The sequence below is a fragment of the Daphnia pulicaria genome, chromosome 1 (assembly GCF_021234035.1).
Source record: "Daphnia pulicaria isolate SC F1-1A chromosome 1, SC_F0-13Bv2, whole genome shotgun sequence".
NCBI lineage: Eukaryota > Metazoa > Arthropoda > Branchiopoda > Diplostraca > Daphniidae > Daphnia > Daphnia pulicaria.
Genome location: NC_060913.1, coordinates 7,973,401 through 7,994,318, shown reverse-complemented (window position 1 = coordinate 7,994,318; position 20,918 = coordinate 7,973,401). Strand labels below are relative to the sequence as shown.

The following is a 20,918-nucleotide window of genomic DNA, read 5'->3' as shown; positions in this document are numbered from 1 at the left end:
GGACGTGTTACGAATTGTGTCCCATTCATTCCCGGGAAATTATTTAAAACAAAATTTGGTCTAGATTAGACTTGACCATTGTTTGTATTTGTAAAATGTAACGAGAATTAGATACTGATTGAAATGCTCCCATGAAACAAAGCAAATTTATTTAAGAATACCTCACAACATTCCTCAACTGATGATGCGGAAAAGTGAGCATTTCGATCCGGGCGAAAGGAATGGGTTAGGAGACGAAATGTACAAAGTAAAGGAAGGCTTTTTATTCCCAACATAAACAAATAATCCAACTAAGGGTCAGCACTTAATCTGAACTCCCAATTCATTTCGGTCGCCATCGCTTTCCAGTTGTTCACATCTTCGTCCGTAATATTTCCGCAGCGGGAGAAACCGATTACCTCGAGGGGATTATTCTCTTGCATGAAGACATCGATTCCCTGTTTTGTGACGGAGGTACAGCGATCAATACTCAAGAACTCAAGATTACGAAAAGAGTGTAGGTCGTTAGCCTTTTGCAGAATCGCATCAGTTAGAGTATTACAGTAACCTAAGCTAACAGAAGAGAGTGACGGGGACGACAACAACTTCAACAAATTTTCAGGAGAAACGAGCGAATGTTGGTCATTACTACCGCCGTCTAAACGTAACTTCCTGAGATGCATTAATACGGGGATTTTCGTGTTTACCTGTGCCCGTTCTAGATTTGCAACCCGGGGCAACTCACGGCTTCTACTAAGATTCAAAGTGTGCAGATTGGGACAAAATCGGATAATTGCCGAAATATCAATGTCCAGGACGCGTCCTTCTATTTGGAGTAACGTCAACGATTTACCAAAGGATTTCAGAAGTGGAAGAATGCCTCGGTCAAACGTGACGCTTTCATCGAATCTATTCGAAAACCCATTGTCAAGATGGATACTTAAGACATAGAGCGTTTTGAGTGAAAGGATGCTTAAAAGATCAGCATTCTTAATTCCTCCAGGCAGTATTAGATGTAAATCCGTAATATAAGGACACAAGAGCAACGACTGCCCAAGAGTGCCACTTCTATAGAATCTCTGCATGAAACAGTCGTAAGAGAGCAACGACAACGAGTATTGTTTGGGGGTGTTGGGTATCTTTTGATCTAACGCAGTTTCTGCTATAGAAGCCAAACCTTCAACAAGAGACTCGTGATACAGGATCTTTAATAAAGGTAAATTGTCAAGGGCCATTCGAATTCCTCGGTTTGTTATGGGGTTACGATCCACATTCACTACGCGAAGTCGTTTGCAGTTTCCCACCACACATAGCCCGTGAATTCCAGCATCTGACACCTGGTTGTTTGGAGCAGAAAGATCCCTTAAAAACAAAAATGAAATAATAAGGGAATTAAAATGAATAGTTTGTTACAGGTTAAGTATTTATTGGTTTTTTAGTTGTTACCTTAAATCTTTGCAATGTGTTCCGAGAAAATGAAATAAATCATCTCCTGACAACGTGAATTTGATGTTTATCACACTGTCGATGTCTAGTACTTGCAGGTTTGAAAAATTCGGAATGAAATCCAAAAAATCAGAGTTACAAAAACTGCGATGACCCACCCACAATTTTTTCAGGTGCTGCAAATCAACGAAGATTGAAATATTAAACAAATTTTAAACTGGTTTACAGAAAACTTATCACCTTGCATCTGACTGAAGCGAGTGCAAAAATGTAATGGAAATCACTTCCCAATGAGTATAAGGATAAATCCAGAGTAGAGAGGCGCGGTGTTATGATTTGATGAAGAAACTTTTCGGCTTGTGTAACATCTGGAGGTTTTTTACTTTGGGTGATAATTTCGGTAAGGGCGTCCAACAAAACTGAGGCTTAATTTTTAGAAGTGAATTACAGTGACGAATAATTCTGGAAATAAAATGTGTGAATTTTAAATAAATCACCACTTACGCAATTGGTGAATGGGATTTGTTGTGTTTTCTCCGACACCGATGGCATCCGCGTCGTCCACCTGTTCACTAATTTCCGTTCCGTTACAAAATTTATCCATATTTCGCGAAATATAAGCTAGGCAGATAGCTTTTAGCGAACCAGCACTCTTCTTTTGGGGCATTTTGGCAGAATAGTTTCGAACTAGATGAAGATCTAAGTGGAAAGAAATGAAAATCCCTTTTAGTATCCAAAACGGAAAACGCTTAAGAATGTAATGAAACACACTAAAGGTTTTTAAGGGCGGTTTTGTCGATGGGGAGAACGGTAAATGTTGCACGGTGAAGCACGAGAAAATATTCTTGACTAAATATTCAAGGATCCCTGAGTGGCCCTTGAGCGTATCCTGTCATGAATTAAATAAGACGACATTCGTCTACATTTTAGTCTTACAATTCTTACACGATTAAGTTTGTAAATATGGCTCGCTTCTCCTGGTTCCGTAATAGAAGGTCTCCGATCAAAATTTTATTGTTAGAGGCACCAAAAAATCAAATCATAAAGAAGGGGTTTTAAGTGAAAAATAAAATTAGCATTGAAAAGGTTTCGACCAAGTTACAAATGTTAACTTTGCTAGATTAATCCCTATAATGGCCATGCATTTACTTTAACCAATGAAAAGAAACTACAAGCAAACTAAGCACTACTAATAACACTGTTTCAGATTTTACTATATTACCATATGTAGGCCAGACCTTCGTCCCAAGGTAGCTAACTAGTTGGAGTGAGCCTAATCCCTTTTTCTAGATCTCCTGCAAAGTAATGAAAAAGTTGTTGTAACATTAGTTGGTGGTTTTACCATTTAATATAGTTTTTAATTTTAACAAAAACAAATCCATTACCTGGGCTATTTATTTGCAATGGCCGTAAAACATCAGGGTGGCAAACAGTGAAACAGAGGACACAATATATATGGGATTAATTTGTTAGAACTTATGATGAATTGCCGAATTTCCTAACAAGTAAAATGCTCTGTGACGACGAATATTGTTTGTGCACGTGCATCAGAACACGACGAGTAACAATTGCTAATTATTACAGATTTGCAGTTTTTCTACATGTATCTAAACAAATTTTCAAACTTTAGCAACGTGCTTCGATTTCTAGAACTTTTTCGTCGACTGCTGCCGTAAGCCTGTAACCATAGTAACGCCATTGTCCAATTCCGCATGTGTTTAGTAAACACTCGTTACCTTGTACAACCATGCTTGTAAAAACATGTTTGACTAATTTATTATAGCTGTTTAAACTAGTTTATTGTTTTACCTAAACACACAGGTTGTAACAACTGACACCTCATTTTCTTTAAAAATTGAGAATTTTTCTTTCTGAATCAAGAATGACAAAACGGGTGTTACTAAACTATGGACTTGGACAGTCCATTTTGGACTACTAAAATATGGACTTCGGTGCAAAACTATGGACTTCACCAGATGGCGCTGCCTGTCAAAGTCCATATTTTAGAACCAGAACGCTCCACCAATGGCCATACTAAACTATGGACTTTTCCTGAAAAGTATGGACTTTATCCAAATTCAACATAAAACATAAACTACGAAGTACGAATCGTTCTATCATTTTTTTGTTTGATATATTTAACGTCCGTTCAATAAACTACAATAAGCCACGAGCTTTCTAGAGCTGGCGGGACACTTACTTTTTTAAAGCCATTTTTTAAAGCCATTTTGGTTCATTGTTTTTTATTATAATAATAGTAACAAATGCCAGAACACTGCTTGGTAGAATTCCGTCGGCGGTAGGATATATTTTTGTAAAATATTCTATTTTTTTTTTAATTTCTTCTAAAGTATTATTTTTTATTAATTTTGTCTTGCTTTATCCGATCTATAAAACGGTTTAAATACAAGATGTTTTTCCGTGTTAATTAAAGGCAAAATCTCTTGAATATTTTCAATCTTCTATTTGCGAATTTAACTAATATTCTTTCCTCCTATATCCACATTACTCTCACTAAGTTTACCCGGTTCCAAAGATAAAATTGAAAATTCGGGTTGTCCAAGTAAAGCACCAACTGCAAGAGAAGCATGAGCTACATATCTTTTTTGCTTAATTAATAGGTTTAAGCTTTTTATCAGATGATGAGCTATGCTTTTTATATCTTCGATTCATACTTAAGATCTCATTTTTTTAAAATTGACTTTTGCTTTTATATAAAACAACGTATAGGGCAAGAACAGTCTTTAGAGACATAAACGGTTCTGCAGCAGATTTAAAATTAATTCCCTCTTTTGAGAAATGTGTTCATACTGTGTACCTAAAAGATCAATAGCTCCATTATTAACAAAACCACTACCATATCTTAAAAAAATAAAGGGATACAAATAATGGGTATAATGGGTAATGCGAAAGCCAAAAAGAAAGCGGAAGTTGCGGATTATATGTCATCGCATTTGCGACAGCCTTGGCATTTTCATTTAATCCATCTGAATTGAGGTTTGATGGGTCACAAATGCGCTCCCATCTAATGAAATGCATTTCCGACGGCGCAATCATTCCTTTTCCAACCAAAGGACTCCGAACGCGTTCAAATTGGAGACCAAAGAAACAAATTTCCATTCCCCTCTTCTGTGTGTGTCGGATGCCCGACTTTGGATTTCATAAACTCCTTCCTAAAAAATTTCACGTTATGGTACAGTGCAACATTTGCCAAGAATATTTCCATCCGGAATGCGAGAACATACCCGAATCTGCCATCAAGTGCAAAAAAGTGCCCTGGTATTGCTCATCTTGCATTTAAACCTTGAATGACTTTGTTTTATTTCTTTTCTCAAATGTCAAATCAAGAATAATAATTAACCTTTTTTGAAATGTTCAAAATGTACCTTGTAAATCGTGTATTAATATTCGCAATACACCATTCAGAATGGATTTGTTGTTTTCTTAAATTTAATTAAAAGATATATTCATTTAACCGTTTAAAACTTAAGCGAAAATATTCGGATCTAAGCCAAGTTTATAAATTTAAAGTCCATACTATAGACGCCAAGTCCAGTGTTTCGGATACAACGCCATCTGATGAAGTCCATAGTTTCTGCAGGTTAAAGTCCATATTTTAGGTCCCAAAGTCCATAGTTTCGGACAGGCAGCGCCATCTGGTGAAGTCCATAGTTTTCGATCGAAGTCCATAGTTTAGTAGTCCAAAATGGACTGTCCAAGTCCATAGTTTAGTAACACCCTGACAAAACCTGATTGCCTATCGTCTGATGTAGTAGCAGTAAAAAGGAAACCCCCAAAACTAAAAAAATAAAGTATTTTTTTTTTCACTTAAACTTGCAGGTTGTAACATCTGACACCTCATTTCATCTTCAAGGATTCAGGAACTTTTCTTTCTGAATGAAGAATGGAACTATGCAAGAATGACCAACCTGATGACCAATCGTCTGATGTAGTATAGAAAGTAAACCCCCCAAAACTACCATAGAAAAAAAACCTGTTGCTTCAAACAGGTTTTAGGCTACTTGCTAATTCTATTCCAAACTCCTCGAAGGAAAAAAAAGAGTTCAAATGTTGATTTTTGCCCCGCCCACTTTTGCACGACGCACCTCCCAGTGTTACTCTCTGCCCGACTTTCAGACTGACTGCGTTCGAACAGTGCAACCAAATCACATTAGGTGACCGGTCATCATGAAATCGGCGGTATATTTATTTCCAGAAACCCAAAATGGATTAAATTTTTGATTGATTAATTTTGTTTAAATCAATTTTGGCAGGTGTCTTTGTGTTGTCTGTTGGCCGTTTCCGTAGTCATCACGTGGGCCTACCCGACGACCGAAGGAGAAAACCGGAATTACCGGATGGATGTTAACTCCACGGTTGAGGAAGACTACGGATGGTACGCTCCCGTCGCCATGTTATTCACACCGTTATCAAAAGAATCAGCCAAAGGCAGGTGGAATGCCATCCGGCCAAGGGTACCCTTCAGCTGGCAGAACGCCAATCCGTGGCATGGCCATCCAGAAAGAAATCGTCCGTCCGACTCCAACGACAGCCAACTGTCTCGAATAATCGATTCGATTATGGAAACCGGAGCCGTTTACCTGCCCAAGAAATCCGTCAGCAGTCTTGAAACCAACAGCCAGTTTATGTCGACAGGTATTTCTAAAATTTAACACATGATTTTACATCTCCAAAATACAATGATGTTTATACACTGACGGTGCAGGTGGAATTGCTGAACCTAGAAATCCGCAATTCGGCATCAATATGGGTGCATTCAACATTAAAAAGAAACAGGCCTTCCCTTGGTCGAATGTAGCTGGAACTCCTGGAATACCTGGTAATTTATTGTTTCTTTAAAAATTAATTAGCCAGAAAAATAAGTAATAAGAGATTTTTTTAATTATCAGGTACTGATGGGGTAAATGGAGTTGATGGTAAACACGGAAAGGATGGCAAAGATGGAGCAGTAGGGCCTGTTGGGCCGCCAGGAACTAAAGGAGAAACGGGTAAATTCAATTGAATTCAAAAAAACAAATTGATTTGGGTGGATTTGAATTGTAATTTTGTGTGTTGGAAGGTTCGACTGGAAAAGACGGTTGTGATGGACTTCCCGGGCCGCCTGGAATGATAGGACCTATCGGACCACCGGGATTGCAAGGCATTCAAGGATTAACCGGGCCGCTAGGATCTGCAGGAGTACCCGGTTTGCACAAATTAATTCGAATAATCAACTAAACATTAATTCATTTAAACAATGTATTTTAGGAGAAATAGGGGAAGCGGGGAAAGACGGACGAGATGGATCGGACGGAATCAACGGCAAAGATGGGACTAACGGAGTACCTGGTCCTGCAGGTATAGGAATCTATTTCCGTTCCTTATTTCTTTGGTTAATTATTTAATTCATTTTTCTTTAATGTTTTAAGGACCTATTGGATCTAGCGGGAAAGATGCCAAGGACGGTAAAAACGGCCAAGCGGGCAAAGGAGGTCCTCCAGGTTGTTAACCTTTTTTAAATCTTTTCTAAGAAACTCGATTAATTCCCGTTATTTTTCAAATCAAAGGTCTGATTGGTGTTGACGGGAAAGACGGAACAGATGGCGTCGATGGCAAAGATGGAAGCGATGGACAACAAGGATTGGTTGGTCCCCGAGGTACGTCATTATAATTCTTTCTTTTGATTTTATTAGATTGAATATTCAACGTTTTTAATTATCACAGGTACTCCAGGGCAAAATGGAAAAGATGGGGCTTCCGGACAATATGGGCAGCCTGGCCAGTACGGAACAGACGGCAAAGACGGGCAAAGTGGCACTCCTGGTCCTGTTGGTCCCGCAGGAACGCCCGGAAGTGACGGCACTGGGGGTCAAGCAGGAACAGGTACAATTGAATTTTTTCATTGGTCAATTTTCAAATTTTTAAAAATATTTTTGATTGGCTAATTATAGGTGGTCCTCCTGGTATTCCTGGACTGGTTGGAATTCCAGGTCTTCATGGCACAGCAGGATTGCCTGGAATACCGGGAGAGCCGGGCGAACCAGGCCCTGCTGGGCCGGCGGGCGGAGCAGGGGCGGCTGGGGCCGCTGGAACAGCAGGTAAAAAATCACTTGAATTGATTTAAAATTCTTATTGAATTAAAAAAATATTAAAATCCTAAAATTGACTCACAGGTGCAGCAGGGACTGCGGGAAGTCCAGGATCAGACGGAGCCCAAGGTGCACAAGGAGGCTAAATTTGATTTAAGTTAACAATATCTTTTTCAATCACGTAATTAAATTATTTGACAATAACTTCCATCTATTAATAATTCAATAACTCGTGATGGCCGTGCTAGTAAACGATCTTTTTGTTCCATTGCAATAAACCAAAATGAATATTACCAAAAATATTTGAATTGCATTTGAAAGCATTAAAAGTCTTCCAAGAATTCAAGAAATCGACATAGGACCAAGTAAGGGCCGTGTCGTCATGCACCAAGGACTTTTTAGACGATAAGCAAAACTAGCAGAGATGAGTTTGTTGACTTGTCTGGTGTACGTGTGAACTGTCCACGTGCCGATCTATTATAGAAACCCGCCTTTTGAATAAATATTCAAATGATGTTGATACAAGAGAAACTAGTTATTTCTGTGAATAATATGCGTCCCCTTTAGACATTTGAACACAGGCTCCTCCCCCTTCCATCACAGATGGCCATGCCCAGCATTGGAGAAAGGCATTCACGCAACAGTCGAGTTGCTCTTCGGTCGTGTTCCTCTCGACCAGAAAAGAAAAAATGAAATTTTCGGTATGACATTAAAAGTTGATGTAATTAACATTTTAGTTAATGACAGTTATTTTTAATAAAATTTCCCATAGGCTCTTATACTGGCGTGTTTCGTTGTTTTCCTGGCGGGAAAGACGTACGCTTATCCGACGGAAGACGGAAGCATTCCGGAAGCGGATTCGAAAATTCCGGCAGTCGGTGCTGACGACGACGAGGATTTGAGTTGGTACAAACCAATCGCTGTCATTTTGAAACCGGCCACCGAAAAGGAACTGGAGGATCGACTGGATCCTTCCACTTCCGGGACCGAAGAAGATGCATTTCCATTCAATCCACCGCTGCCACCAATGACGCCTGCCGTTTCCTTCCAGCGGCAGCCGCTTCCACCCTGGGGCTACCGGCCACTACTGCCACCGTGGCATCCGTATTTCTTCCGGAGCAATTATTACTACGGCCAACCGGAAGCAAATTTGTTTCGAAGTTCTCACGACGATTTGAATTTCCCGGTTAAAAGAGAAGATGATGACCAGGGCAGTTGGCTGTCCAGTTTGGGACTGGCTGCCTATCGGACGGAAGACCTGTTTGGTGAAAAAGACCCTGGGCCACATGTTGGATTCCGGGGGGATGATGTCGAGGGTGGGACCCGCCAACAAGGTGGTCATCAGCACGGAACTAACGTAGTTAAGTTAAAGCCCTTTTCGCACAAACATAGTAAGCAGCAGTGGATGCAGGATTTTTACGGGCCGCCAGGTGCAGTCGGCCCCATTGGTCCAGCAGGTAATTCATTTACAAATCGAATTAAAATTTTTCTTCATTAATTTATAAATTGCTGACGTAATTTAGGGAAAGACGGAACGAACGGAATCAACGGAATTAACGGAGTGGACGGCAAGGATGGCAAAGATGGAGATCAGGGACCTGCTGGACCCATTGGACCACCAGGACAAGTCGGTATGGATGATTTTGTTTGAGATTCATTATTTCATTTGAAATGTTTTAATTGTTTTAATACGATTTGATTTTTTAAAAAAAAGGTCCTCCGGGGACAAATGGAGTTAACGGACCAGCGGGGGCTGAGGGCTCCCCCGGAGTACCCGGAGTACAAGGCATCCAGGGCATCCAGGGCAATACCGGACCGCAGGGCATTCAAGGTTATAATTAATTGCTAATTCACCAAAAGGTGGACTGATGTATTTAAAGTTATTAATCATTTTAGGAGAAAAGGGAGCGGCCGGAATTAATGGCCTAGACGGACTTAACGGGTTGAACGGAAAGGACGGAATTGCGGGACCTCCAGGACCCCAAGGTTAGTTTGCAAAAATAAATGAATTCCAAAAATTCACGACTGAAAAAATGAATGAATTAACATTTTAAGGACCGATTGGAGTGCCCGGTAAAAATGGAAAAGATGGCAAAGACGGGCCGATTGGTCCCATCGGCCAAGCAGGTATATTACTGATTCATAATTAAATTCAAATATTTTTTTAAATCCAACATGATATCTGGTTCTTTTCTAACGAATTGTTGTGTTATAGGCCCGGCTGGAATTCCTGGAACAGATGGAAAGGACGCAATCGACGGAACAGACGGATCGGACGGAACAATTGGAGCAGCCGGACCTCCTGGTTTGTCGCTTTGATTATATTCAAATGAGATTCACTGTATTCCTGGAACACAATTTAATTAAATTTAACTTTTCTACTTAAAGGACCCTCAGGAAAAGATGGCAAAAATGGAAGTCCTGGACAGCCGGGCACAGACGGACAAGATGGTCAGGATGGAACACCTGGTGAACCGGGGCCAGCTGGAGCTGCCGGCGCCGCTGGAAGTGCTGGACCCGCCGGACCACGTAAATAACAAAAACAAATAAAAATTCCAACTAAATTAATTCTAATTATCTTTTATACAAAACTAAATAGCCGGAGTGCCAGGAGCACCGGGAGCACCTGGAGCTCCAGGATCGGGATAAACAGCAATAAAACAACAACACGAATAAACTTGTGTAACATAATAATTAAGTGTATCCCATTGGTTATTGTCGACGCCCTTTTTCTTCTTCCAAAAATAAATTATTGAAATAAATGTGTCATCATTCTCATGTGTCTGATCAATCTGCGAATCAATTCCTTTTCGTTCACAGGCCAACGAACTCTTGATTGATTTCCCAGCCATATTATAAAACTCGTTAGCTTAGAAGAAGAAGAATAATAGTCAAATCAGTCTCTACAACAATTCCACGAAAATAACGTGTGTTATTTCCCTCCTAAGAAATTCGGTTTAACTGTCAAAGGTGTAACCTCCTGCCTATATAAAACTGTCCAGCAGTTGATTGATCTCGTGATAATCCCAGCACAAACAACCGGCCGCATTTATACCCGAAACCGGTTCATTTCAAAACGCGCGCGCATTCAAAATGACGTGTCTTTCTATTCGGCTGATGTGACTGATATAACTTGAAATAACTCATTGCAACAACACGCACGGCGACGGGTTAAAAAAACATGTGACCGGGAGTGTAGGCTATATTATAATCGAGGATGATCCAGCACGTGAGATTCTGTTGCCAAGGTCAAAACTTTACGGTGTTGGATCAACTTCCAAAAATGAATAAGAATTCGACGTAATATAAACTGGGCGTAACTGGTTTATTCTGGAACGCTTGCGTTTAATGACCTAGAACCTATCAGACAAATAAAATTAATTCATATCCATATTATTCACTGCGCGAAGAGGCCATCAAACTCTGCCCGGCGTTCCAGTAGCGATGACGTGTTGAGATTTGGCTCTTGTTTGTCGCACTTTTATTTCATAACTGGAGAAGAAAAAATGAAATTATTACTAGTATAAAATTTCTTATTTAAATCGAAATTATTTCATTAAGTTTTATGTTGATTAGGTGATTAGCTCTTTAGTCGTCTACTTGGCGGCCCTAGGCTCACCAAAGAATTCGACATCCGTCAGAATTGGTCGCCATCCGCATAATTATCATCCCCATTACCAGAATCGACGCTACTTTCATCCGGAATCAATCCAGCATCAGCCCCGTTATCCATCGAGGAAGCCATACGCCCAAAAATCGGATAACAACAGCCGACTGGATCAGATTTTATGGACCATGGCCGAAACGGGACTGGCGCCATTAAGGAAAAGTGACCTCAGCAGTCAGAATCTTTTTTTCCCATCCGGCTCATCCGCCGGAGCTGGAGTGGCCGAACCCAGGAGACCTGGCGGATCCAGCGGACGCAAACCGAACGACGGCGACGGGAATAATAAGAAACCGAATAACGGGATGTTGCCTTGGTTCTTTAACCTGGCCGGAACTGCCGGAGCTCCGGGCAACGACGGAAGAGATGGGCCACAGGGGCCAATGGGGCCGCTGGGCACCCAAGGAATGCAGGGCATCGCCGGAGTCAACGGCCTCACGGGAATGCAAGGCGTTCAAGGCTCCCCGGGGCCGCAAGGATCGCAAGGTCCGCCAGGAATTCCCGGAATACCAGGTAGGAATTATTCAAAAATCATTATAGTTCGTTCAATTAAATTTGGTTATGTTTCATTGTTTTAAAAAAGGAAGAGACGGAGTGAACGGTAAAGACGGGCGGGACGGAGTCGAAGGACACGATGGCAAAAATGGCAAAGACGGACAAACTGGACTAACAGGTAAAATGGAGTAACCGGTTGAAAAACAAGAAAGAAAAAGAAATAACTAATTGGTAATTAATGACAGGATTGTCCGGTACCAACGGTAAGGATGGCAAGGACGGTCGAGATGGGCAAGAAGGAGCTCCCGGCCCTCAGGGCACACCAGGTGAAAACGGCAAAGATGGACAGGACGGCAAAGACGGGCAGAATGGCAAAGATGGTCTTGTGGGACCCCCAGGTCCACCAGGTGGGACGTCATTTAAATTGAAACATTCCACCGCTGCTGGGCTACAACACGTTTTGAATACTGATTTCAGGAACCCCCGGGCAAAATGGGAAATTTGGCAGCGATGGCACTGCAGGTCAATTCGGACAGGAAGGGTCCGACGGGCAAGCCGGGCAAGATGGACAAACGGGAGCACAAGGTCCAATGGGCCCAGCTGGAAAACCTGGAAAAGACGGGCAGACCGGACAAGGTAAAACCAATTCACTTTGACTATAATAAATTCAAATGCTACGTAATATCATTTTAATTTTAGCTGGAGCTCCGGGGCTGCACGGCCTGCATGGAACGGACGGTGAAAGTGGAGATCCAGGCACTCCGGGACTTCCCGGCGATCCAGGAGATCCTGGTCTTCAGGGATCTTTTGGTCCTCCAGGATCGAATGGTGCGGATGGCACACAGGGAGCTGGTGGAACTCCGGGAAGTCCAGGAGCACCTGGGTCGCCTGGTACTCCAGGTAATTATAATTTCAGATTTTTATTGCTTTCCGTTTTTATTTTCTGATGTGTTTCAACTTTTAAAAAATCTAAAAATTCGCAGGGATCCCCGGTCTCATGGGACCTACAGGATGGACGGGATATCCTGGACAGGAAGGAATGGCTGGAGCACCAGGGCGCCGCCGTAAATAATTCAAATTAATTAGCTGTTAATGCTCATGGAAGTCCACCATGAATTGCATGCATGATGTTGATGTTCGCTTGTTAGACCCAATCGCTAGCTGACATCAAAATTAGTTGGAAAAGAACAAAAATGCTGTAGGAAATTTGAACACTAAATTATTTCTTCGTGACTTAATATTCCTTGTATTTAAGTACTGCTTCTCTAACGTCTTTAAATAAAATTCGGTTTCGTCTGCATGATAGATTAACCGAATCAATTTATTTTGCAACATTTTAGGCCTACCTGTTTTAGAAACAAAATTACCGATAATTACTTAAAACTGACAGCGAGAATAATTTTTAGGTCATTTAGAATTTAATCGTAACGGAATTGAAGCTCAAATTTTAAATATTTGAAACATCGATTAAAAATAATCGCTGGCGACTGTTATAATATGCGTGAAACAACTGTCGCAATTATGCGTAGCAGTCTAGCAGACGTTTGTGGCAAATGGCAATTAGTAGCACGAACGATTTCGGTTTGATTTTCACATAATTTTGAATCTTGTGAGATTTTATTCTGAAGGAATTTAGCACAACTAACTAAGCAAAGAAACAGCATTTATATGAAAAGTTGGTACTTTTTTTCATGTGCATTTTTAAAATTTGATACCTAAACCCTAGTATCGCCACATTCGTAGTATTGCAGACCCCATTGTTTTGCCAGAGTCGTTAGAGAGTGTTGTCAAGTGAAATCTATCAGTGTCACGAGAATAAGTTTACAATGGAAAGCATATTTCCAACCAGTAACTTCTTGCTTTCGTTGTAAAACAAAATATTGATTAATCACATTTTTTCTTGTGATGACCTAACCATCACTGACTTGTTTCACTTGATGCTTTTGTGCAGTCAACTTTACAATATTCTCGTCAACTCTAATCAGCTGTGGATGTACAAGTTTTCACAAAGGACTGGTTGATCTCGTCCCTAGGGACGAGCTGCCAAGTTGTTAACCTTCATTGATTGAAATTGGATTTTGTCATCATCCGTCCCTTTGACCCTGATCTGTCAATCTGATTTAGTCAGTCAAATTGGAAATGCTGGTTTTTTGATCAATCTTTTGGATTCTCAAACATCAAGAAATCAGTCAAGTAGAAGTTCCTTAGTGTTTTTGCCTCGTGCCTCGCCTTGTTGTTGACTCCACAACAACAATAGATAATACCTCCTTACTTTGTTAATTCTCATCTCTCATTTCATTTAGGTGTTGGCACTGGATTTAACAGTGAAGGATGACCTTGCAGGTGCATTGGGTACCATTAATGTTGGTCGACTTTGAAGAACATGAACTCAACCTTGACCTTTAAAGAATACCAGCAATGAAAAATTTACGAGCAGTTATTTTGCGCTGGTATTTGAATTAATTATTTGATTTCCTCTCCTTCCATTCAGACGTGTAAGAGCTTCCTGTCGTGTTGGCTTGATCGGTTGATTTACTTCCTCGAGGAGTCCCTGCCAGGGACTCCTGTCTGGTTAGTCTAAACTTTTTAAATAATAGTCTTTATCGCAATAGCCTTCATCGCCGTCACAATAAGATACCAAAATAATTATTCGTGCCAAGGGCCGTAACAGTTGTGTGAATTCAGAGGTTTTTTCATCTTAGGAAAGCTTTAAAAGAATCAGATTGACTCAAACGTGATGGATGGCCTCCAACTTAATGTTATTCATTTGTATTAATATGTGAGAGGGGATAGCTTCGGTTGCTTGGATAGCTTTTTTGGGTATCCCGCCAAAAGAGATGGATAACTGGGTTCTGCTCTGCTCTGTCCTGTGGCCTTATGTGGAAAAATGCTGTGCGCATTTTAAAAAGTCTAAGTCATCGACTCTGGTTTCGCCATGTCTGGTTTAAAAGATATTCAACAATCAGCGCTAGATTTTGAAGGATAACTGGTTAACTGGTTTCGATGCATGTCTTTAGATTAGCTCGCCATGCAGTTGGTTTAAAAAATGTTAACATCGTTTTCTTTTTTAAACGAATTTCACTTTGTCAAGTATTGCAGGTGACTGGGGATTGGCAGGCACGCAGTTCGACTACAACTGAAGGTATCCATTATTATTTATTTTGAGCTTGAATTCATTCGCGATGATAAAGATTTGCATTGTTTATCCATCTGCATTGCTTAACTTGCTCTTGACTTTGGTCCAACGCCTTCAAGTTTGAACTAGGAAGATAAAGCTTAACCAGATTGTTAGGTAGTTTAGGTGGAAGAACCTCCATGTGTTTCTGGCTGCCGTTTGGTTTTCCCTGCGTGATGCGCCCACCTGTAAAACAATTCCGGTTCTCCACGTTTGACGTTGTTCGATTTCAGCCGGCGACTTGATAACAGAAGCAAAACCGATTCTTAATTCTCTCCATTTCCCAACTAGGTATCATTTTCCCAGGCATTTTTCACGAAACGGAAAGCGTGTCACATGCACCTAAATAAAAAGGGGATTCCATGACGTGCGATAATAGGTGGCGCCGACCGAACCTGTCACTCCAAACAGGTCAAGTAGCCGTTTTGACCAGGAAGAAAAAAGAAAAGATATCATCAGGTGGCCGTGTCAAATACCTACGCCAGCGTTGATGGATGTTTGTTTCTTCCCACGAGTGTATAGTCAATAGGCAACGGGAGTGAGGTGACTGGCTTCTCAATTCTCGTTCAGACGACAAAGAATTTGTGCCTGCGTTTAGCCCCGCCTACAGATTTCACGAGGCGCCGCCCAGAACGAGAACCGAGAAAATTAAGAGTTGCGTTATTCTCCACCTGACCTGACGCCGGACCAGTTGACTCAGCCGAGTGCAACGCAAAGCAACCGTCATGGTTGGAACAAATTAAATTTGAGTAATTTTTAAATACATTTTGAATTAATTGAAATTTTCTTTGAAAAAAAAATAAAGGTCGCTTCTTCATTTTACTGCGTTTTGGCCGTCTTTGCGGTAATCGCGATGGCCTTGCCCACCGACGACCAGGGGAAAGAACACGGGACGGCCGAAAACGATCACGGATGGTACGCTCCTATTGCCATGATACTGAAGCCGATATCCAAAGACAAAGTTGAAAGCAAACGCAATGTCATCCGACCGAGGGTGTCCGGCTACGGGTCTCATCCCTACTGGCTAGATGGCAGTCCGTTGCAGCATCCAGCGCTTCCGTGGTATCCTTACGGTAACTATTTTTGCGAATTACAAGTAGTTTGAATGAAATGATTGATGGAATGATTTGAATTGACTACAGGCATCCAGAGAAGACATCTGGCGGATTTTTTGGGCAACTGGCCTGAATCTTACGACGATTCCCATGAAAGCCAATGGACGAGGATGATGTGGTCCTTGAAGAAAAGGGGATCGGTTTATTTGCCAAAGAAATCCATCAGCAATATCGATCCTGAATCCTTTCCAAGTAGTCGGAGCTTGGCAGGTATTGATGAATATTTGATTCCGATTGAATTGGAAATTTAATTTGGAATTGTTTTTAGGTGCTGGGATTGCCGAGTCGAGAAATCCGCAAGCGACGCTTCCTAATCCTCCTGCACCAATAATTGTCGACAAGACGAAAAATAAACAAGGCACTTTTCCTTGGTTGGTCAATCTGGCTGGACCACCTGGAATTCCAGGTAATTAATTTTTCGATTATTTCAAAAGAAAATCAAGTTAACCACTCGTTTGTTTGTTATTCCAGGTATAGATGGGATGGATGGTGTTGATGGAAGAGATGGTAAGGACGGCAAAGACGGAGCTCAAGGGCCTGCCGGCCCTCCAGGAACTAAAGGAGATATTGGTAAATTGATTTGAAGGAAAACAACCAAACAGCGCTCATTTTCGCAATTTGATTGGGGTTTTTACAAACAGGTTTGTCAGGGAAAGATGGGCGCGATGGACCTGCAGGGCCACCTGGAGTCATGGGACCTATCGGGCCGCCTGGTTTGCAAGGCATCCAAGGATTAAGCGGGCCAATTGGGCCCCCTGGATCACCTGGTATGTAATAAATTTAATTCGAGTCCCGACAATTTGCACAGGTGAATTAATCGAAAGGATTATTACAGGGGAAAAGGGGGCGGATGGAAAGGATGGGCGTGATGGAGCCAATGGAATGGACGGCAAGGATGGCACTAATGGAGCTCCAGGTCCAACTGGTAAGAAATTATTTATTACATTCTGGAAAATCAATTGAATTATTTCATCTTTTTCCTTATGATTTAAGGACCTCCTGGAACAAATGGAAAAGATGGACAGGATGGACAAGATGGCCAACCAGGAGTGGCTGGACCTTCAGGTGTGTTTTCAATGTGACTTTTTAATTGTTCGTTATACCTCACATTTTCCTTCCTCATTAGGTCCACCTGGTACTGATGGCAAGGACGGCAAGGATGGTGTAGACGGAAAAGGTGGCAAAGATGGACAACCCGGATTGCCTGGGCCCCCTGGTTTGTTTCTAGGCGCTTGACCAAGACCTGACGGCACATTTTAAAATAATTTTCTTCTTCTTATTTCACACAGGCACTCCAGGGCAAGATGGCAAGGATGGTACTCCTGGACAGTACGGGAAACCTGGAAAATACGGTGCAGATGGCCAAGACGGGCAAAGTGGCACTCCTGGCCCGGTTGGTCCTGGAGGAACACCTGGAACTGGCGGAACACCAGGTCAAACTGGAACAGGTAATAATACATTTGATTGTCAATTTATAATTGAAATAAATATTTGCTGGATGATCATTTTCGATCCTGTTTATTATAGGTGGCATTCCTGGTCTTCCTGGAGTGGCCGGAGACGGTGGCATTCCTGGAAGTGCTGGAACACCGGGCACGCCAGGGGATGCAGGCCTTCCTGGCGCAACTGGAACGGCTGGTGCTGCGGGAACGGCTGGAGTTCCCGGTGCAGCAGGTAAAATTCTTTCAGATCGATTCATTTTTATTCAAATGTTCCATAACTTGATTCGCACTTAACCTTGATAAACAGGTGCTGGAGGCACTCCAGGATCTCCAGGCTCTCCGGGAGCTCCAGGTGCACCAGCTGGTCGTTAATCTCCCGTCTATTTTTAGAAGCAGTTATATTTCGTGTGAATATTTATTCGATATTTCGTTATTTTTGAAAATGTCACCATCCTTTTGAATACATTCGAAATTGAATCTAGCAATCGTGATGCAATCAATATAATGCTATATGTCTTCTATATATGAACATTGCGTGCAGTCAAAAAAGGTCATGGTCCATGGAGTCCAAAACAGACATATATTTCCGTGTATGAGAATTGATATGCAAATAATATTCCTGATATGCAAATAACGATTGATGAAAGAAGAAATAATCTTTTCGATGATTGCAGCCCAAATAAAAAAAAAAAAAAATTTGACGTGAATTCCTCTTGAACTGAGATTGAACTTTGAATAATAATTCTATCCTGCTGAGATGACCAAGTAGGGACTTTCGATCGTTCCAACCAGATATACACGAGAGTTCGTTGCACTTTGAAGCTGATCACGGAGCTGGACCTGTTTTCCGGTGCCAATCAGCACCTTCTTCCCTTGCGTGGTCGTCTGCCCTTGAGAAGCTAGCTTCTCGTTCGTGAAGGCTGGCCGTATTTTGTTTTGAGACGCAAAGTCCCGCCTTTAAGGTGGACAGCCCTTTCGGTCAGTCCCTCTCTCTGGTCCTACCCTCCTTGAAGCAGCTGGAACGCATTCGCCCTTCGATCGAGTTGGTCTTCGGTCGTGTTTTTCTCCCGACAGGCCGTCACCATGAAATTCTCGGTAATGATTCAAGTTCATTTCAAACTAAATTCAATTCAATTTTATTTCTAAAAATAGGTTTTGACGTTGATCTGCTTCGCTATCGTTTTGACTTGCCGGACCATTGCTTACCCGATGGATGACGGAATCGTTACCCAAGTAGTTCCAGAGGAAGTCAATGCTACACTTGCAGACGCCGCTGAGGATGAAATCAGCTGGTACAAGCCGATCGCCGTCATTTTGAAACCGGCCACCGAAAAAGATTTGGAGGAGCGGCTGAATAAACTTTCGCCCAGGACCGACGAAGAGTTGCCATTCGAATACCAACACCCGGAAGTTTCGGCTCCGTTCCAGCAGCAGCCGCTATTTCCCTGGGAATACGAGTCAGCATCGCCGTGGGCTTCTCCTTTCGCCCGGAATTCCCACCACGGCCAGCCGGAGGACGGATTGAAAAATTATTACGCCAGTTTGAATTTCCCAGGGAATGTTCAGGCCAATTTATTGGCTCTGGCCAGGATGGGGTTGGTGGCCATTCCGAAGAAGGATATCGGCCGCCACAAAGTGAATGAAACCGGGCAGAAAGAGGTTCAAGTCCGGACCGATTTCCGCCAGGGTGAGGCTGAAAAAGGTGTCGAAATTGTGTCCCAGGACAAACAAAACGCTAACCTTAGCAACAATCACAATCACAATCATAACCATAAGAAACATAAAAACCAATGGGTTCACGAACTGGTTGGACCTCCCGGACCGATTGGCCCAGTCGGACCTGCAGGTAATTTAAAAATCTCCATTCCAAATTTCTTTTTAAATTTTGGCGGTAAAATTGGAAAAATTCAAAAAAGGCAAAGATGGGGTGAACGGAATCAACGGAATTAACGGGGTGGACGGCAAGGATGGCAAAGACGGAGCGCAGGGACCTATTGGGCCATCTGGACCACAAGGATCGGCAGGTATGAATATTTAATTTCTTAAATGATTTCATTTCGTGTGAAAATCTTGTCTATTTGCCATTAAAGGACCGCCGGGGACAAATGGAGTTAACGGAGCACCGGGGCCTCAGGGTCCCGCCGGACCACCTGGCACGCAGGGCGTGCAAGGCATTCAAGGCAATATAGGACCACAGGGCATTCAAGGTGAATCGAAATTAATTAAAATGTCAAATTGCTTTGAAATTTGTTAACATTCAAATATTCGATTGCAGGAGAAACGGGAGATGCTGGGCTGAATGGCAAAGATGGACTTAACGGATTGAACGGGAAAAATGGTGCAGCTGGTCCTCCTGGGCCCATAGGTAAATTAATTACAGTCGAATGAATAAATCCAAAAGACAATGATTAAAATTTTCCTTTCACTATTTAGGCCAGTCTGGTGTGGCTGGCACGGATGGGAAAGACGGGAAAGATGGAGCAGCTGGCCCACCTGGCCCTCCAGGTATTCAGTTTAATCAGTAAGACTAAACAACTAATTAAATATGCTAAAAATCATTTTCGTTGTCAGGTCTTGCTGGCACAGCTGGACAAAATGGAAAGGATGGAGTCAACGGCAAAGATGGGAAAGATGGTACGCCTGGAGCGGCTGGGCCTCCTGGTAAGTCCATCAAAAAGTTTTCTGATGGATTGGATTCCTTTTAACATTTGGAATTATTTAGGACCTCCGGGCGCCGACGGCGCTGATGGAAGTCCAGGAGGTCCCGGAACTCCTGGCCAGAATGGTCAAGATGGAGCACCAGGAGGTGCTGGAGCAGCTGGAGCTGCTGGCCCGACTGGGACAGCTGGCGCTGCTGGACCAGGTAAACAATATTCATTCAAAATTCCAAATTGATTTCCGACTTATTAATTAATTAATTAATTTGAAATAATAGCTGGAGTACCCGGAACGCCCGGAGCACCAGGAACGCCGGGAGCGCCTGCTCCTGCTCCTTAACGTACAACTTGCGATGCGACCCAAATCTGCTTGAACCTGAACACAATATTTGATCGGCAATTCCATTTCTATTTATTATCCCCAAAATATTCATCCGATAAAATGTTATTCAAAATCAAAGTCGATTTTATTCTTCTCTCTAATATCAAACTGTCATAAGAGGAGTCTATAAGAAATAGTTGGAAACTGGCCAACTATTTCGTGACACGTGTCAGAAATAAAACAAAAAACTGAGAAAAACATACATCTCAAATCAATTCCTATACGGTTATGGTTCATTGAATATTCATGAGATAATAACAACGTGTTTTCCAACCGTGCCGTGACACGGCCAACGTGCCAAGTATTTTGTGATTACACCAAACCGGAATAAAATAGAAACGAACTAAACACGCACCCATTTAAGGTGTCATAGGCCAAACATGTACAAGATATTCCGGTGCGGTCATGTCTAAAGGCGTTGGTCTTTGCTCCCATTGGGTTTGGGACACAGTGCGGTCAAATAACTATACACTC

At 42.0% G+C, this 20,918-nt stretch overlaps 6 protein-coding genes and 1 long non-coding RNA gene across 10 annotated transcripts; 5 read left to right on the top strand and 2 right to left on the bottom strand.

Annotated features, from left to right (window-relative positions):
* Positions 1–68: 68 nt before the first annotated feature.
* LOC124346587 lies at positions 69–3,113 on the bottom strand. Its single transcript, XM_046798389.1, has 6 exons — positions 2,811–3,113; positions 2,648–2,720; positions 1,930–2,124; positions 1,666–1,850; positions 1,426–1,601; positions 69–1,341 (listed from the first exon to the last, which is right to left on the bottom strand). The coding sequence occupies exons 3-6, from the start codon at positions 2,090–2,092 to the stop codon at positions 291–293; spliced, it is 1,575 nt and encodes a 524-aa protein (XP_046654345.1). The 5' UTR covers positions 2,093–2,124; positions 2,648–2,720; positions 2,811–3,113; the 3' UTR covers positions 69–290.
* Positions 3,114–4,198: 1,085 nt separating this feature from the next.
* LOC124351145 lies at positions 4,199–20,636 on the bottom strand. Its single transcript, XR_006921399.1, has 3 exons — positions 20,404–20,636; positions 10,075–10,084; positions 4,199–4,212 (listed from the first exon to the last, which is right to left on the bottom strand). It is a non-coding gene; the product is annotated as an uncharacterized LOC124351145 (long non-coding RNA).
* Positions 5,195–7,755, top strand: LOC124347470 (collagen alpha-2(I) chain-like). Its single transcript, XM_046798455.1, has 11 exons — positions 5,195–5,625; positions 5,700–6,081; positions 6,152–6,265; positions 6,336–6,434; positions 6,506–6,631; positions 6,694–6,783; positions 6,855–6,926; positions 6,993–7,082; positions 7,150–7,308; positions 7,377–7,523; positions 7,599–7,755. The coding sequence occupies exons 1-11, from the start codon at positions 5,614–5,616 to the stop codon at positions 7,658–7,660; spliced, it is 1,353 nt and encodes a 450-aa protein (XP_046654411.1). The 5' UTR covers positions 5,195–5,613; the 3' UTR covers positions 7,661–7,755.
* On the top strand, positions 8,162–10,276 carry LOC124347422 (collagen alpha-1(I) chain-like). The gene is made up of 9 exons (XM_046798452.1): positions 8,162–8,215; positions 8,287–8,971; positions 9,038–9,145; positions 9,229–9,345; positions 9,411–9,500; positions 9,570–9,641; positions 9,730–9,819; positions 9,903–10,043; positions 10,114–10,276. The coding sequence occupies exons 1-9, from the start codon at positions 8,204–8,206 to the stop codon at positions 10,161–10,163; spliced, it is 1,365 nt and encodes a 454-aa protein (XP_046654408.1). The 5' UTR covers positions 8,162–8,203; the 3' UTR covers positions 10,164–10,276.
* On the top strand, positions 10,949–12,931 carry LOC124347502 (collagen alpha-1(I) chain-like). Its single transcript, XM_046798457.1, has 7 exons — positions 10,949–11,035; positions 11,091–11,691; positions 11,762–11,851; positions 11,919–12,080; positions 12,151–12,309; positions 12,373–12,573; positions 12,657–12,931. Exons 1-7 carry the CDS (start codon positions 11,021–11,023, stop codon positions 12,743–12,745), a joined length of 1,317 nt encoding a protein of 438 aa, XP_046654413.1. The 5' UTR covers positions 10,949–11,020; the 3' UTR covers positions 12,746–12,931.
* LOC124347120 (collagen alpha-1(I) chain-like) lies at positions 13,742–17,924 on the top strand. 4 transcript variants are annotated; one of them, XM_046798431.1, is made up of 15 exons: positions 13,742–13,866; positions 13,977–14,244; positions 14,765–14,815; positions 15,140–15,576; positions 15,654–15,921; positions 15,991–16,173; positions 16,232–16,369; positions 16,435–16,533; positions 16,605–16,730; positions 16,799–16,888; positions 16,957–17,028; positions 17,090–17,179; positions 17,253–17,411; positions 17,491–17,637; positions 17,713–17,924. In XM_046798431.1, the coding sequence occupies exons 4-15, from the start codon at positions 15,574–15,576 to the stop codon at positions 17,775–17,777; spliced, it is 1,440 nt and encodes a 479-aa protein (XP_046654387.1). In that variant the 5' UTR covers positions 13,742–13,866; positions 13,977–14,244; positions 14,765–14,815; positions 15,140–15,573; the 3' UTR covers positions 17,778–17,924. The 4 variants fall into 4 exon arrangements, with proteins under 4 accessions (XP_046654387.1, XP_046654389.1, XP_046654390.1 ...); XM_046798433.1 differs by having other exon boundaries at positions 13,742–14,244; positions 15,140–15,391; positions 15,447–15,576; XM_046798434.1 differs by having other exon boundaries at positions 13,742–14,123; positions 14,773–14,815.
* On the top strand, positions 18,398–20,484 carry LOC124347316 (collagen alpha-1(I) chain-like). The gene is made up of 9 exons (XM_046798445.1): positions 18,398–18,500; positions 18,558–19,251; positions 19,322–19,429; positions 19,496–19,612; positions 19,681–19,770; positions 19,839–19,910; positions 19,977–20,066; positions 20,128–20,268; positions 20,341–20,484. Exons 1-9 carry the CDS (start codon positions 18,489–18,491, stop codon positions 20,400–20,402), a joined length of 1,386 nt encoding a protein of 461 aa, XP_046654401.1. The 5' UTR covers positions 18,398–18,488; the 3' UTR covers positions 20,403–20,484.
* Positions 20,637–20,918: the final 282 nt, after the last annotated feature.